This window comes from Pleurodeles waltl, chromosome 8, assembly GCF_031143425.1.
Source record: "Pleurodeles waltl isolate 20211129_DDA chromosome 8, aPleWal1.hap1.20221129, whole genome shotgun sequence".
In the NCBI taxonomy this organism is placed as follows: domain Eukaryota; kingdom Metazoa; phylum Chordata; class Amphibia; order Caudata; family Salamandridae; genus Pleurodeles; species Pleurodeles waltl.
Genome location: NC_090447.1, coordinates 1020421536 through 1020439703, shown reverse-complemented (window position 1 = coordinate 1020439703; position 18168 = coordinate 1020421536). Strand labels below are relative to the sequence as shown.

Below are 18168 nucleotides of genomic sequence, written 5' to 3'. Positions count from 1 at the left end.
GCTGGGAAGAGAAAAAAGGCAAGTATAAAGAACCCCCAGTGTAAGGGTTCGGTTTGTCCTAGGAACATCGGTAAGTGGTGGTGGGCAGGTGAATACATGCAAGAAAAATAAATGTTAAGCGCATAATGCGCTGTGTGCGGCCATGCCTGAAACCCCCTCGGGGTTTCAGGCTCTGCCGCGTCTGCCTTTAAGGCAGAACTTGAAAAAGGGGGAGCGGCGAGCGCCGTGACCCCCAGACCGGCTCCCTGGAGCCTTCATGGCCCTCGCCGGAGCCGTGGCGACCCCCGCGACCTGGGTGTCTGCCTCGGCGTCTACCGCGGCCCGGGCGTCGGCCGCGGCAAAATTAACGTGCCGCGCCACGGCAACCTGAGCCCGCGGCCGCGGCGAGCGCCGCGGTGTAACAGTATGCCCCCTCCCCGAGGCCCCGGGTTTGTGAGGGAAGAGCCGAAAAAAGCGGCGGATTAAAAGAGGAGCATGGACTGAAGAGGCATCCTCCCAGGAACACTCACTCAAAGGGTATCCCTTCCAATGAATAAGGTATTGGAGGCGCCCATGGAAAAATCGAGAGTCACAGACCTCCTGCACTTCGTATTCAGGCACATTGTCAACCAACAAAGGAGGGGGACAGGGCAACTGCCTATGAAAGAGATCAGGACGGTAAGGTTTCAGTTGCGAGACATGGAATACTGGGTGGATCTTCCATGTCCGAGGTAGGCGAAGACGCATGGACACTGGGTTGATCTTCTTGAGAATGAGAAAGGGACCATAAAAGCGGGGCTTGAATTTGTTTTGGGTGAGTCGGAGAGGTAGGAATCTAGAGGAGAGCCAGACCTTATCATGGACTTGATATAGAGGAGCGGCACAGCGTCTCCTATCTGCTATTGTCTTCATGCGGGACTTGGCGGACACAAGGTTAGAATGGATAATTCGCTGTATACCCCGTAGCTGTCGAACGAAAGAGGAGATGGCGGGAAGGTTGGAGTTGTCTCTCAGGGGAGTTGGGAAGGCCCTGGGATGGAAACCATAGGAGCCATAGAAAGGAGAGACTTTAGAGGCACTGTGTAGAGAGTTATTATAGGAGAATTCGGCAAGCGGTAAGTAGGGAGCCCAATTACTTTGTGTAGCGTTACAGAAGCTACGTAAGTACTGCTCGAGACCCTGATTGAGTCGTTCTGTTTGTCCATTGGTTTGAGGGTGGAACCCGGATGACAAGGCCACCTGGATCCCCAAGATCTTGCAGAATTGGTTCCAGAAACTGGAGATATATTGGGGACCTCTGTCTGATATAATAACTTGGGGTAGCCCATGTAGCCTGAAAATTTCTTGAGTAAAGACCTGACTTAACTCCTTTGCCGTGGGTAACTTTCTCAAGGCCGTGAAGTGGGCCATCTTGGTGAAGGAGTCCACAGTTACCATTATGACGTGGTTTCCCATTGAGGAAGGTAAGGCGCACATAAAATCGGTGGATATGGTAAGCCATGGGCCTGGGGGAACAGGTAATGGGCGGAGTAAGCCCACAGGTCTGGTTCGGGGTGTCTTGGCTTGAGCACATGTAGGACAGGATAACACATATGCCTCAGTGTCAGCCTTGAGAGTTGGCCACCAGAAAGAGCGAAGCAAAAGATCTTGAGTCGCTTTCACTCCTCGATGACCCGCAATAGGAGAATCATGGCACATGTGTAAGGCTTCGATTTGCACTGTTTTAGTGGGTAAAAACAGGGCCTTATCATGATAATAGTAGTCATGATCTATGTGCAGCTGTGGACGTAACCTCTTTAGCTCTGTTTCGTGTAGACGGGCATATTCAGACTTAACTTGATCTAAAAAGGTCTGTGCTACCCCTATGATTTTATTGTTGTCGAATAAGTTTTGAACCGCGGAATCACCGCACCCAGGATAACGTCGGGACAGGGCATCCGCCAGGATGTTCTGAGAACCAGGGATGTAGGTGATATAGAAATCATACTGGCTGAAGAAGAAGGCCCATCGAGCTTGCCGGCTATTTTGGCACTGGAAATTTCTTAAACACTGTAGATTTCTATGATCGGTCCGGGCTTCGAAGGGCTCCTTTGATCCCATCAAAAAGTGTCTCCATTCAGTGCACGCGACCTTTAAGGCGAGTAATTCGCGTTCTAGCACGGAATAGTTTCGCTCAGAATCAGATAGAATGTGGGATAGATAGAATACAGGGTGTTCTAGGTCATCATCGTCTTGTCTTTGTAACAAGGCAGCCCCAATGGCTCTTTCTGAGGCGTCTGTGACAACAATGAATTGTTTGCTAGTGTCTGGGTGTCGAAGAATAGGGGCTTGACTAAAGGCTTTCTTTAAGTCCTGAAAAGCTGACTCAGCGCCTGGTGTCCAACAAAAACCTTTCTTTAGGTGTTCCTTTTTGAGGGTTTGAGTAATGAAGCTGGTTCTCTGGGCAAAGTCTGCTATGAACTGCCGGTAGAAGTTAGCTAGTCCCAGAAAACATTGAGTCTCCTTGATGGAAGAAGGAGATGGCCAGTTCAATATAGCCTGTACTTTGTCTGAGTCCATGGCAATTCCGGTTTGGTCTATACAGTATCCCAAATATTTCACTTCTATCTGATCAAATTCGCATTTTTCAGGCTTACAGAACAAATGATGTTGTCGGAGTCTTTCTAAGACTTGGCGGACGTGTTTGGAATGTTCCTCTGGATGAACCGAATAAATTAGGATATCGTCAAGATACACTACCACTGTTTGTTGCAAAAGATCAGAAAAGATAGAATCCATGAATCTTTGAAAGATGGACGGGGCATTAGTGAGTCCGAAGGGCATTACTCTATATTCGTAGTGACCAAAAGGTGTTCTAAAGGCGGTCTTCCACTCATCACCTTCTCTGACTCTTAGCAGATGATAGGCTCCTCGGAGATCCAGCTTAGTGAACCTCTTGGCTCCTCTGACTGCTTCTAAGATGTCTTTGATGAGGGGTAGCGGATACCGGTCTTTGATAGTGATCCTGTTTAACCCTCTCAAGTCGATACAGGGACGCAGGTCTTTGGTTTTCTTTGGTACAAAGAAAAGAGGAGCCCCGGCGGGTGAAGAGGAGGGAGTTATTAACCCACTTTGTAGATTCTCATCTAAGTACTCCTTCAGAATTTGTTTCTCTGGTTCGGTGAGGGAGTACATCCGCCCAAAAGGAACTACAGTGTCTGTCTCTAAAGAAATGGCACAGTCGTATTCTCTGTGGGGTGGCAATTCAGGTCTTTCTGGTTTCTGGAATACATCGATATAGTCCTGATACTGTCTGGGAACTCCCTGTAGAACATTAATGGATCCTCCCAACTGGGCAGGTGCTGTTGAGAGACTTTTTGGGGACCAATAATCCCCGGCCGGATAGCAATGGTGTTGACAAAAATGGGAGGATAACGAAATGGTTTTTGTTTCCCAGTTGATGTAAGGATTGTGCCGTGTAAGCCATGGAATTCCCAGGATCATGACATGGTGTGGTGATGAGATTAAGTCAAATGAGAGAATTTCCTGATGTTTACCGAACTGTAAACAGAAAGTAGGGGTGGTGTATTGTACCGGTCCAGAGGCCAAGAGTGACCCATCAACAGTATGTACCTGTTCTGGTATTTCTTTGGGTATTTGTGTTATTTGTTGTTCTTTGGCCCAGGTTTCATCTAAATATAGGCCACTGGCTCCGCAATCCAATAAAGCCAAAGTTCTTGCTTCACGGCCATCAGTTAAATGGAGGGTAACTGGTAAGAGAAAAAGAGCAGTTCCTTCCTCCCTGGAAGAGCAAATAGAAGGTATATCACAATATCCCGTCCTCACCCTTCTTACTGGGGACGGGAGTTGGCGTTTCCCAAGGGCTTGGTTGGACGAATGGGGCAGGCGCGAATTAGGTGACCAGCTGCACCACAATATAGGCAAAGCCCCTTCCTTCGTCTATGTTCCCTTTCGCTGGCGGATAGAGGTCCGCGAGCTGTGTCAATCTGCATGGGCTCTTCCTCGGTATTCCCTTTGGATTCAGGGCGGGCTTCCTCGGAACGATGGGCGAAGGGACGAGATGGTACTGAGTGAAAAGGCAAACGACTCTTCTTTTTCTCCATTCGTCGTTCATTTAACCGATACTCTATAGTTAGTGCTTGGTCCATCAACCCTTTGAGGTTTTCTATCCTGGCAGAATGTACTAGTTCATCTTTGATGTCCTCTCTTAGACCTCTACGGAAGAGTGTCACCAAGGTACGTTCCACCCAGGTTGTTTCTGCAGCTAATTGTCTGAAACGGGTGATGTATTGTAATACATCCTGACTCCCTTGTTGGACTTCGCAAAGAGCCTCTTCTGCTGACGCCTCGAGTCCAGGGTGTTCAAACATCTGTTTAAAAGTAGTGATAAAGGTGGAATAATTAGATAGACAGGGATCGTTTCTGGTTACTAGAGGTGTGGCCCAGGCCAAGGCTGGTCCTGATAAGGCACGAATCAAATACCCCACCTTGGTCTTATCTTGTACAAATTGCGAGGGGCGAAAGGCAAAGTACACCGTTAAGGCATCCAGGAATTCTTTTAATGTGGTGGGATCCCCGGAAAATCGAGGTGTAGAGGCGGCTACTGCAGAGACATCTGTGGTCCTGGAGGCAAAGGCTTGTCGATAAACAGTATTCTCAGTACGTAATTGCTGGAGTTCTTGAGCCTGTTGTTGTATCGTCGCCAGTAGGTCCTGGTTAGTAGGTTCCGTGTTTACCACTGGGTTATCCATAGTTCCGGACTGCAACAGGAATTGTGGGCGTTGCAATCTGTCGCGGTTCTCAACGGTCTTACCCTCGCAGCGGAGAGGCGTAGGGGAACGGTCCTTGTTCCGACGGGTTCTGCTCTGGCCGAGGTAGGGGCGACCCCTTCCGGTAGCCACGGTGCTGTTTGGTATGAGCGAACCACTACAGTCCGTGCCCTCCAGAAGGAGTCCCAGAGGAAAAACCCCAGTAGGGTAAAAAACCTCCACAGGAACTCCCTGAAACGAAAAGGAGGACACCAGGGTATTAGGACCGCAGTTCAGGAAGGCAGGAAAACAAAGCAATCAGGAACAGACAGGATTCGCAGAAGGATATCAAATAGGAGCGTGACTATCACCAAGGAGTGTTGCAACGCAATGAACAGGCAGTTGGAATCCCCTTAAATACCCCTGGACAGGAAACAGGAAACAGGAAGTAGAACACCGCCATCTTGGATTGGGGAAAAGAAAACAGTAATGAATTAGGTATGTGTGTTAAACAATGCATGCTGGGTAGAGAGGAAGTGGTAAGCATGCTGGGAAGAGAAAAAAGGCAAGTATAAAGAACCCCCAGTGTAAGGGTTCGGTTTGTCCTAGGAACATCGGTAAGTGGTGGTGGGCAGGTGAATACATGCAAGAAAAATAAATGTTAAGCGCATAATGCGCTGTGTGCGGCCATGCCTGAAACCCCCTCGGGGTTTCAGGCTCTGCCGCGTCTGCCTTTAAGGCAGAACTTGAAAAAGGGGGAGCGGCGAGCGCCGTGACCCCCAGACCGGCTCCCTGGAGCCTTCATGGCCCTCGCCGGAGCCGCGGCGACCCCCGCGACCTGGGTGTCTGCCTCGGCGTCTACCGCGGCCCGGGCGTCGGCCGCGGCAAAATTAACGTGCCGCGCCGCGGCAACCTGAGCCCGCGGCCGCGGCGAGCGCCGCGGTGTAACAGTGAGTTACTTGTTATTAGAAGAAACTGCATGATCTAACCTTGAATTGACTTTGAGTCTTTTGGTCCCTGAAGTTTATTTATATTTCAATTTAAAGTGTTTCTTAGCCAAGCTGAGAATCATATGCTCATCAGATCCTTTCCTCTTTATATCGTAAAGATACTGACTTTGGCTATCTTCTGACACACAAAGGCCTTGTAGACTGACATACCTTAGCTTTGGTAAACTTGCTGTTCACTGCTACTGCACTGCTACATTGTAGCTATTTATCGAGGGCATATTGAGGGCCATTGTGTTGAGTTACCTATTGTTTTATTTGATTTTATTCTCACCCGAGGTATTTTTGTCCATCTCCTTACACCATTACCCTGTTAATGAAAGGGCCCAAGTAGAACCTGAAAAAAATGTAGTAAAAAGAAAGTGCAATGAAAAACATTTGGGAGAGCCCATAAAAAAGGAAGACCCTGGTCTATCCCCAAAGAATTGCACTTAACGAGATATTGATGAGCTAATCAAAGAAACAGAACACATTTTGCATTCTGCTAATCCAAACTCATCAGGCTTGACAACTAGAAAAACTAAAGAAGATCTATTATTTAGTAAAAAGGGACCAACAAATAAACCCCCTTAGTCCAATGAACCCTCTGTCCACCATAAATAGGTATCCATCACTGAGAGCAATACTGTATCAGTTCCCCAAATCCAATCCCAAATTGACCCCATGTTCTGCTAGAAGATATGATACTTTGCACAAACTGCTTCTCACCCTTGGCACCTTGCAATGTGCCAATTAAGTAGCTGAAATAATGATGGATGGTCAACAGCAGCAGATGAGATTAGAGACCAAATAAAGGACCTATGGAAGAAGAGTACTATCATGAGGGCAGAGATTTATGACCTAAGAACTATGTTGCACCTTTAAACAGATCACTACCTGTGATATATATCCTGTTTACTATTCCCATGAAATATTGTTTTACTAGGACTGTGAAGGAGAGTTCTGAGGCAGACCGAAGTTCTTTACAACTCCTTAGGGATGTTTCTCCCCATTCTGACCCTCTACCTAAAATTTTGTTGCTTGGTATTCCAAAGGAAGCATCCTTTGCCCCCCTGTAGTGCAACAGGAGAAATATCTGTGAGCCCTCTCAGCATCCTAATGCCTACGGTAGATCCAAACATCAAATATTCAATCGGGGCCCTTTGATTGGCCACCTGGAAACTTCCCAGGAGAAGTGGGCAAGAGTTACAAATCCACTACTCCTCACTGAAATCTTTCCTTCTTGCCCAAAACCTTTATAGCTAATAATTTTAACACTCCCACCCTTAATCTGCCTGTACTCCCATTTTGACATTCCCAGCAGGATAAACCCTTAGCAACCTGTTTTAGGAGCCGCCTAGGAGAGGACCTACTTAGCGAAAGTTTCCTTTCTAGCAGGAAAGTGTCATATTATAATCCGCTCAGACATCCTTGAGGCCTCACGTTTGTCTTGAGTAGATGATAACCCAGACTCTATTAAGCTGATATTTAAACATCCTTGCATTGTAAGTGGTCTCCTATCACTGGAAGCCTGTACATTCCTGCCATCCAACTCTAAGATTAAATTAAAGATTCATCCATCTGCGTTGGAAAGGGATGAGAGACCCTGGGTCTCTTCTCATATGACCCTTATAGACTGACTAGAGCCACTTAAAAAGCTCAGATCCAGCCGATCAGCAAAGGCTAAAGTAACATTTAGGCAGGGGAATTCTTCACATACTGATATCGCAAATATAACTCAGTCATTGGCTTCCCCCTGTCAGGTTCACACTAACTGGTATGTTGTGGTAAAGCCACTCATGTGAACTCTGCCATGCATGCCTTTTACTGAGATCACAATGTCCCAGCAGGCAGTGCAGACCACTAACACTTCTAAAACCAATATTTTATAGTGTCATGGGATATAGCTGGATTAAGGAATAAAATGCCAGAAGAAGATGGTAATGTTAGCATGTTTCAGGAAACTTGGGAAATATTCAATCCCATAACCATGGATGCAAAATGTTTTGTACCAGCCATTAGATTTCAGGTTGGCAGGCCATCTGGGGTACTTACCACATGGGTTGGTACTGCTTTGAGGTGTCGGTCAAGCAACTATTCATTGATTCCCCTGATATAGTACGGTTAGAACTTTCATCCTGGAATGGGAAAAAAACCTTTTTCCATACAATGTGTACAATAAAAGCACAACAAAGTCGACTGAGTCTCACATTTTATTATTATGGAGAGACTGTATTGAAAGGGCGGGGTAATGTGGATTATGTTATCATTAGAGGAGATTTCAATGTAAGTTTTGAGCCTTCAGTCCCTTTTAGGGTCATTGTGTGTTATGAAGACCAGTTCTGGGGTATTCCACAACCATCAGGTCTATGTATATCGTCTATGGCTAAGGTAGTTTTACAGAAGATAGACCTATGTTGCCATCTAAGAGCTTGTAATGGTCGAACAGCCTCAGATCTAACAAGGAGGCCTACATTTAGAACAAATACTCTTCTAAGTAACATTTCCTATTTACCTTTTGGCCTACACTCTTAGTCTGACCTTATTGACAAGGGCATGACCCAGCAATTTGAAAGCAGTCTTTCCCCCCTGTTCCCCACCCCCAGGACAAGCCTGATCCTCCTGGTAGGTGGTCCAAGTTTCCCTGTGGAAATGTATCTATCATCAATAATTGGAGAAACGTTAGGTGGGACACTGAAGCCAATATTCAGGTCACTTATGCTCAATTATACCACTAGTTTAGTCAAACCCCGTATGCGTTTGGAGAGCCTGACCTCTCTCTGCATACCATTATGGATCTCCATAACAAGTGCTTTGAGGTACTAAAGAGTTCTTTCTTCACCAAATCCTCTCCCAGGTGGTGTACTCTGCTGACGATCAACCCAACATGGTACAAAAAGGCCCGAAGGAGTTAAGTTCCACTTAACCAAAACAACTAAAAGGAGCACTTCACTTGACATCCAGGCTGCCAGAGCAAAGTATTAAAGATCCAAACACAGGCCAAAGTAACATGGGACACAACTGTTTGGGTTGACATTCTAGACCATATCTGGTCTGGGAATCAGGCAGCTTTCTGGCATATATTCAGACATGGTAACAAAAGAAATATAATGAGGCCAGAAAATAACATCTTACTCCAGGATTGGATTAGTCACTTTAAAGCTCTCTATGATGAAGATACCACTGATACCGCTGTTTATAATATCCAAGACAGTGAAGAGTTGCCCCTGGATCTACCTAATATAAGTATTATGCCTGCGAGAGAGCAAGTTGATGATCATTTTTTTTTCCCTGGTTGATACAAGCCATGCTATTTGCACACAGACACCGGGGAAGGCCCCTGGGCTGGATAAAATCACTGCAGATGTATTTAAATTATAGCCCGCTATTTGGGAACCTTATTTAAATTCTATTGCTAATGTCATTGTGGCTGGTGACTAAAATCCTGTCTCCTGAAGAGGGCAGAAATTGTTCCTAATTTCAAGAAGGGCTCAAAATCTGACCTGGCAAATTATCAACCCATAAGCCTAATTAAGTTAGCCCAAAAATATTCTTCAGCCAAATTCTGGATTGTTTACAGACCTGGATTGAAGACAATAAGATCATTCCAGTTTCAAGCAGGATTTTGTTCCAAAATGAGCAAGGTACGTCAAGTCTTTAGATTCCAGTTAGTAAGATAGAAAGTTGTGGATGTAAATTGGGACATTCTTTATGTAGCTTTCGTCGACTTGAAGGCTGCATTTAATATGGTTGCAAGAGACAGACTTTGGCATATACTAAGAGAAACAGGGTTACCATCTCCCTTACTGTATATCATAGTACACCTTAATACTGGCAATTACACTAATTAGGTGGGAGCCAATGGGGAAACAAGAGACTGGATACAAGTTATCAAAGGGGTCTAACAAGCATGTGTTCTTGCCCAAACCCTAGCCCTACTATTTCCAAATGGCTGCACTGATTTCCTTTTAGGCTATAAAGATGACTCTCAGTTTTGGGGGGGATAAAAAAGCCAGCTTTATTGTTTGCTAAAGGCACTCTATCAGTGTCTAAAACCCCCAAAGGAATTGAGAACTCACTTGCCAGGTTCAATCCTTTCTGTACCAATCATGGCCTGGCTGTTAATACTTGTAAAATTAAGCTTATGGCAATTCATCTGCACAGGCACTTTGGAGGGGTTTGAAGTTTGAAGGGAGTACATCTCAAGAGAGTACTAGATTTTGATTATTTGGGAATCTGCCTAACTAGTGGTAACTCTTGGGCTAGCCAGATTATCAAGAGTATGTTCCTCCTCAATCATAGGGCGGCCACCACTTTGACCTTTGCAAAAACAACTTTTTTCACCATGTATCACATCTTTGAGAAATCTGTGGAGCACAAGCAGTGGCTGCTGCAGCTTATTGATCAGAACTTTGGGGATTATAGTAATGTTGACCCATTAGGGGGTCACAGAAAACAGATTCTTGAGTGCAGTACTAAAACATTCCCAAAGTACTCCATAAATTTTCACAATGAATTTGGATATGCATTCCATAGCAGTCCTAGTTAGCTTTAAATCAATTCCGTATTGGCTAAGGATTTGGTTGACTGGTGAACTGGAACCTTATAGGGTAGGACTTAGGGATATTTTGGGTGGACAGAAAGGAGTGGTGACATTACCAGGGTGGAAATATTTAAAAAAGACCTTATCCAACCTGGGTTGGATTAATCTTTGGAACCACCCATCATCTATCACCTTCTCTCCTGTTAAATTAATGAAGACAACCTTTTAGGATACTGAAGGTAGGAAAATTACCCAGTCAACGAACCCTGACACACAGACTAGCAGATTCCTAGATACAAAAATACATTTTGAGGCTTTTCTTGCTGAGATTGATCACTGATTCACAGAATCATCTCTCTACATAAGATTTAGATTTGGGAACCCAAACACTAGCAACTGTGACCAGCCAGTGGAAGGGTCCAACCAAAGGTTGCAAACTTTCCCCAGAGTGCAGGGAAACAGAAGAGACAGATGAACATTTATTGTTCTTTTTCCCAATCTACAACAGGCAACCTAAGAGCTGGGTTGTGCTTCTTTGCAGCACCTTGAGAATTCGGCACCACAGGGTTGCAGAGATTTTGTAGGTCAGACACTACAGCATACATGGTATTTTCAATTGCAAAGTACCTCAAATCTATCTGGCCTATTCGGTCTAAGATCTTGTCCCAGCTAGTTCCTGCTTTGTAAATTGTGATGGACGTACTTTGGGCTAATGGCCCCACAAACATCTGGGCAACAAATTGAATAAATGTGCAAATAACTTGTCACACAAGCCTATATGGAATTGGAAAATTTAAATTTTATATGTTTGTTAATTTATGATATCAGTCTGGGTATGAGAGGATTTAATTACTTACTTTTATGCAAACAGTTTAAATATTGTTTTTCTATTCTAAACCCAAATAATTGTTTTGGTAACCCATTTTTTACATTTTCTAAACATTACCAAAGCATTTTATTACATTTGTATTATATGTGAGTGTTTTATGGAACATTTACAAAAACATTTGTTCTATGTTGTCTGAATTTGAATTTAATTATTGGATATGTTGTTTTATAATAAAGAATGTACATTTTAACTTGCTTATGCTGCTTTTAAGGTCTTTGTCTAAAGTAAAATATTTTGAATATGAATATGAGATTAACCAGGAGCTTCCCATCAATTAAATAATCATTATGATTCCAGCTATTATCTTCAGCCAATAATGAGAGTTGGTGTGAGTTCAAAAGCTTTATTTATCAGTCTTTTTAATAGCTCATCTTTATTGAAATTCAGCATATGATGTCATCAATATTATTGAATAGTTAATAGATCAAAATAATCAATCATTATCAGAATAAAAGCATTAAGCATGTTCCATGAAGGAAACATCCCTATTGCTGGCCTGGAAATAGATTTGGGGAGGACGAGAAATAGATGTCAGTCAGAACCCATAAATAGGTTCAAAACAAAAGGTCATGGCATAAAGCTTCGGAGTTAAATATTGGTTATTAATCGAAACAGAACTTCCTGTAAAGAGAGGGTCAAGAAACTAAGCAGAGTCTCGGAGCAACATAGAATCAGACAGGTAGGTGAATGAGTCTGGAGAGAAGATCGCAGCTACTCGAGAAACATGCATTGTTATTAACATAGCAATCAAAACTTTAGAAATATGTTTCTTCTTCTTCCTTCAGTCAGTCAATCAGCTTTAGATGGCTTCCTGGGAACAAAAACATTTTGTTGTCTTCACACTGGAAAAACAGTAGTCCACATGTAGCAATGTTTAATTACATTATTTTATCAATATTTTCTATAAATCCATGAGGGTTCTCATCATCAACTTTCCTTAAGAAAACTGTAATTTCATGTTTACGCATCTACATAATTTTACACAAATATACCTATTGATTCTCTATACTATGCCTTTGTTTGATTAGAAACATTTCGCAGAGTTGAACTAAAACATTTTAATACATTATTGTATTCAATGAAAAATATGTCCATGGGAAGGTCAAAACAAACCTTTTTTACATTAAGCCATCACTTTCACTTGTCAGCTTGTCAGAAATTAAATATTTTACATTTTTAACCTATGTCAGTTTTGCACAAAGTACAGTTTTGGCTATTCAAGCAGAATAGGTGTAAATGTACAGTAAGAGTCAATTGCTTTCACTTGAATCAAAAAGCATTGCTTTTCGACTAGGGCCTACATGGTAATTCTGCATGTTATAGCATTCATTTTCATTTTTTTTTTAAATACTTTATCAGTACAATGTTTTCAGGGCTCTGGTTCAAGTATCTAATTCAGATTACAAAAATGTGGATGACAACTTGTACACATTTAATTAATTAGCTTTGGTAAATTTAAAACATATTGTGCAGTTTACTTAACCTTTTTTTGGTGTTGTGCGCTAACAACTGTGTAATGAAATTGGATGACATTTAGTATATACAAAAACATACATACACAAAAGCAAGGAATAGTTTTCATACTTGCAGTGTAAGTACATACACACACAGGCACCTGACATGCAGACACACATGAATGGGTGAGCACATGAGTAAGGGGGCATAGTTGGATACAGTTGGGTATAGTTGTATACAGGAATGAAACAATGGATATATGTTAGTGTTTATATATACATATGGATGGATGGGTGCAAATGCATGGATGTTGAACATGAATTTCAGAGAATAAGTGGATAGATGCCTATAAGGTGGAATGAGCACATGGACACCTGTTAGAGAAGATGGAGAAATTATTGGGGTAGTAGAACACTGATGAGTGAGTGGGTGGCTGGGAGATTCAGTGGATGGATGTATGATGGATGGATGGGTGTTAGCCATTTAATGAATGGATGTTGGAGAATGGGGAAATGCATGGGAAGTAGATGGAAGAATGAGTCAGGATAAATTAAGATGTTGATGAATGGAGATGGCAGAAGATGTAGGTGTAGGCAAATGAATGGATGTGTAAATATCTAAGCACACATGACTACTCAGATATAGGAGGATGGATAAAGAAATGGATGGGGTGGGTGAATCAGGAGTGAGTGGATAGCTGTGATGGTAGTTAATCCATAGATTGGTTAATGGGTGTGGATGGTCAATACATTGACATTGCACTAGAATTGCTCCATAAAGCATATCAGTAGTATCTCTTAAATAAGATAACCATGCACTCCTGTCTAATTTTTCAACAAAACCTCTGACTGTGTCCATCTTCCCCAAAATGCACAACATGCCTATTCTAATTAGGGGCAGTAATTCAATGAGGATGCACTTAACCTAGTTGGGCCGTAATGGAGGTAGCAGTAAAATCTATGCACTCCTGGGGAGGAGGGGCAGCAGGACAAAGCAACTGACAAATATATTGGTATTCATCACTTAAGGGTCCCATGGATACAGGTTAGAGGAAAGAGCCAATCAACAGGTAGTATGATGCAGATGTGCATGATATGAACAAAGTGAAGATTTCACAATCTTCTTATTTTGTCAATTAGCCATGGTTTCCTGGTCAGAATTGCACTGTTCATTAACTATGCATATATTTTTGGAATCTCTCAATCTTTATAATATTCTACATGACAAAATAAATGTGGGGACTACTAAGCTTATCGTTGTATTTTTGAGGAGCAATAGGCAACAGTATTATGCACTCAAAATGAATGCTTCTATGGTGAACTATGTACCCTGCCATCTTCTTCTCTGTAGCTTGCTATGACATCCTGAGATAAATTGAGGAGACACAATTCTTCAAAACATACAGTTAAATCACTTTCTGTCACTATATCAGGTTTTAGGACATCCTGTAGTATAGTATGGACAGATCCATTGGTCACACAGGGCCTCTTCAGTCTGGGACCATTCCATACTCCATGACACCTATTACAATGGTCAGTGCAAAATCAGAAATAACTTTTGTTATCTAACATGAGTCAGCTCTTTAACAGCTCAAGAAATCACCAACATTCCACCTAACATCCCAATTTGGCAGACCCAGGAGTGGACTGATCAAGTATTTACAAATCAGATTTAGAAAATGCATGATCACAATCCCTTCACCATTCATTACTTTGCTAGACCTTCAAGGGCCACCACTTTCTTAACTTTATTTTCAAAATATATGGGAGAATCTTCCATTCATTGTAGATAAGTCATCCATTGGAACTCCACTACATAACCACAAGATTTCTATTATATTCACTCAAAAACAGCCAGTAGTGTGGGAATCGGGTGATCTTGGCAAAGTGCACTTTAGCTTTTGATAAAACTACATCACACATATTTGTTGAATGTCCAAGAATCCAAAATATTGGAATAATATTCCTAAAGATGACATATAAGTTGAAGTAGGAACTAATGGCTGAGGTCCCTATAATTCTGTCAGGATTTCAGTCATCTTGTACTGAGAAACAGGTCTTTAGTTCTACATATATTGATTAGCAAATTACTGCCCATAAATGGCTTACAGAAGCTCCCCCCAAGAGACTGGGGGAATGAAATGTTGAAAAGAGCAAATCAACAGGTAGTATGATGCAGATGTGCATGATATGAACAAAGTGAAGATTTCACAATCTTCTTATTTTGTCAATTAGCCATGGTTTCCTGGTCAGAATTGCACTGTTCATTAACTATGCATATATTTTTGGAATCTCTCATTCTTTATAATATTCTACATGACAAAATAAATGTGGGGACTACTAAACTTATCGTTGTATTTTTGAGGAGCAATAGGCAACAGTATTATGCACTCAAAATGAATACTTCTATGGTGAACTACGTACCCTGCCATCTTCTTCTCTGTAGCTTGCTATGACATCCTGAGATAAATTGGAGAGACACAATTCTTCAGAACATACATTTAAATCACTTTCTGTCACTATATCAGGTTTTAAGACATCCTGTAGTATAGTATGGACATATCCATTGGTCACACAGGGCCTCTTCAGTCTGGGACCATTCCATACTCCATAACACCTATTACAATGGTCAGTGCAAAAATCTCAAGAAATCAACAACATTCCACCTAACATCCCAATTTGGCAGACCCAGGAGTGGACTGATCAAGTATTTACAAATCAAATTTACAAAATGCATGATCAAAATCCCTTCACTATTTATTACTTTGCTAGACCTTCACGGGCCACCACTTTCTTAACTTTATTTTCGAAATATATGGGAGAATCTTCCATTGATTGTAGACAAGTCATCCATTGGAACTCCACTACATAACCGCAAGATTTCTATTATATTCACTCAAAAACAGCCAGTAGTGTGGGAATCGGGTGATGGTGGTAAAGTGCACTTTAGCTTTTGATAAAACTACATCACACATATTTGTTGAATGTCCAAGAATCCAAAATATTGGAATAATATTCCTAAAGATGACATATAAGTTGAAGTAGGAACTAATGGTTGAGGTCGCTAAAATTCTGTCAGGATTTCAGTCATCTTGTACTGAGAAACAGGTCTTTAGTTCTACATATATTGTTTAGCGAATTACTGCCCATAAATGGCTTACAGAAGCTCCCTCCAAGAGATTGAGGGAATGAAATGTTGGACTATTGGACTCTCAAAACTCCAGTGTGTTGACAGTTGGTGTGGTGGTTGCACTGACGAGGAGATCTTTGCCATGCAGGCATCATTTTGCTTCATCTGTTCAGAAAAGTAATTTTTTTGTTTTTGAATTCTAAATAAGATGGGGCAATAGTCTCTGTGGTCTGAAGGACCTATAGAAATCTGACTGTCTGTTCACAGATTTCTGATGATAAAACCGGCTGAGTATGGGCCAAGAGAAACCCAGCAGTTTCCTCACCTCTAAAAGGTACAGAGTAACCTTGACATGGCAGACAAATCATTTTTCATTTCTTGGGAGAAGTATTAATCACTGGATTAAAGCAGGAGATAAGGTGCACTCACACCACACCATACCTGAAGGCGCTTCACTGGCTCCCCTTTCACAACTTAGCACACTGCACTACATTGGCCCAACATACTGCAACAATCACAGCTGCTTTTTCAAACCTTCCAGACACCTCCGCTCACCCGTAATCCTACTTGCAGCATTCCAGCGCATACGGAAAACAAAATCCCCCAAAAAATCATGCCATCTCCTACATTGCTCATAAAGCGTGGAATGACATGCTGCTACACATAAGAGCATCCTCCTCACTTCTTGAGTTCCACAAGAGATGAAGACCTGGTTGTGGTAAATTTCACAACATAAAACTGCTGTAGAAGCTCCTCTTAGGACATTGGACTATTAGAATTGTTGTATAATTCAAACTTGCAAGGCACATCAAAAAATAAAACACACAAAATGCAGAACATGCTGCTTTGACAAAAAGAGAGTTTAGATTTCAGAAGAGGCAAACATGAATTTGTATCAGCCTGATAGCAGACGTAACATCATTGGAACACTCTGGTCATAATTACAAGTGGATTTGAATTACCAGGAACATCTGGATCCACAAGTGATGTGAAATTACTGAACCTGGTATTCCCAGTTTTGGTAATACTGTGTGTTTTACTAAGAGAAATTCTGCAGGTCATACCCGAGTACATCACACATAATCTGTGTAGAAATACCAAAACCCACATGTTATTCCACATTGCATAATATGTTAGAGAAGCTTAACCTACAGCGAGCCCTTGTTACCTGTATTTCAGTGTCAGGAACACCAGGATAGTTGCCTATTATCAGTCACTATATCCAGACCACTCATAATTAGGGCTTCTATTGGACATAAATTTCACCTAGGAAATCTGAAGGTACTGTTAATGGCATAACATTGGCTATTATGTTCTCCACATTACTTAAAACCAGTGTCTGCATTAGCGATCATGTCAGATCAATGCTTCACTCAGACATTCTCTAACTAGACTGTGTCAATGCATCACTGTGCTAACCACTCATTTATTAACATCTATTAGCATTGTTGATGGATGTTGTTACCTTAAAATGCCTGATGGGGTCTGAAACAGACCTGTGCCAATCCATATCTACATCACATTAACCCCATATTACATGTTTAAGAATGAACTATTTTGCTTTGTTTCTGCAACAATTAGTTATCTTTTCAATTGTTTCAAGAATATAAGAACTACAGGAAAAATCTGAACATTGTTTTTTGCAACTGCAAAAAAAGCACTGAAGAATGCTAAAACAATGGATTAAAGTTGCACGCTGAAAACACTCAGCAAACTAGTGTTAGCAAATCAGTATACCCGTGACAATCCACTTTGAACCTTGAAAACCTGGAATTGTCTTTGTTAAGCGTACCTTTAGAATGGCACCTTAGCTTCAGAAGAGCAACCATAGTTTTACTACTATTCCAAGTTCAGAGATACTTTCCAATCATTGAGTTTCCCATATATCAATTTACAGGTTTTATGAGATACAATTCCTCAGTCTTACAATTTAAATAGTTGATACATTAATGTAGTTGATGGCTTTTAACGTTGCCTGACAAGGATTAGATTACTATATAGTATTCATTAAATATGGTAAGATAAAATTCACAAATGTGTTGAGTACTCATGTGGTATGACCTACTTCCCATACTCACAACTACATTTGTAAATTTGCCCCAAAGTATCTCATTTGTGGATATCCACGTATAGCAAAGCATCCTTACCACTGTATAGCTGTGGGCGACCTTCATGAGATCCGTGCATCCCTGGGCATCAGCAAAAGCGCGGATTCCCAAGCAGTTGGACGGGTGGAGGAGCTTCATCAGGAAGTGGCAGCACACCTCCACCACCTGCGGAAGCTGGAGAAGGCATGCAGCTGCAAGTAGGTTCTCAATGTTGTCCTCCTTCAACTCCAAGCAACCTTGAAAACACAGATCAGATAATTGTGAAGATTTTTCTTGCAGGAATATGCATCCCTAGAAAGAATAAAATAAATCAATGTTTGAGCGGATGTGT

At 42.0% G+C, this 18168-nt stretch overlaps 1 protein-coding gene across 1 annotated transcript in view; it reads right to left on the bottom strand.

The window, feature by feature from the left end:
• KLHL1 (kelch like family member 1) overlaps positions 1–18168 on the bottom strand; it is a 1088169-nt gene that overhangs the window by 560703 nt on the left and 509298 nt on the right. The window contains exon 4 of the mRNA XM_069205295.1: positions 17877–18073. Within this exon, the coding sequence (XP_069061396.1) occupies positions 17877–18073 (197 nt within the window). The remainder of the gene's footprint in view (positions 1–17876; positions 18074–18168) is intronic.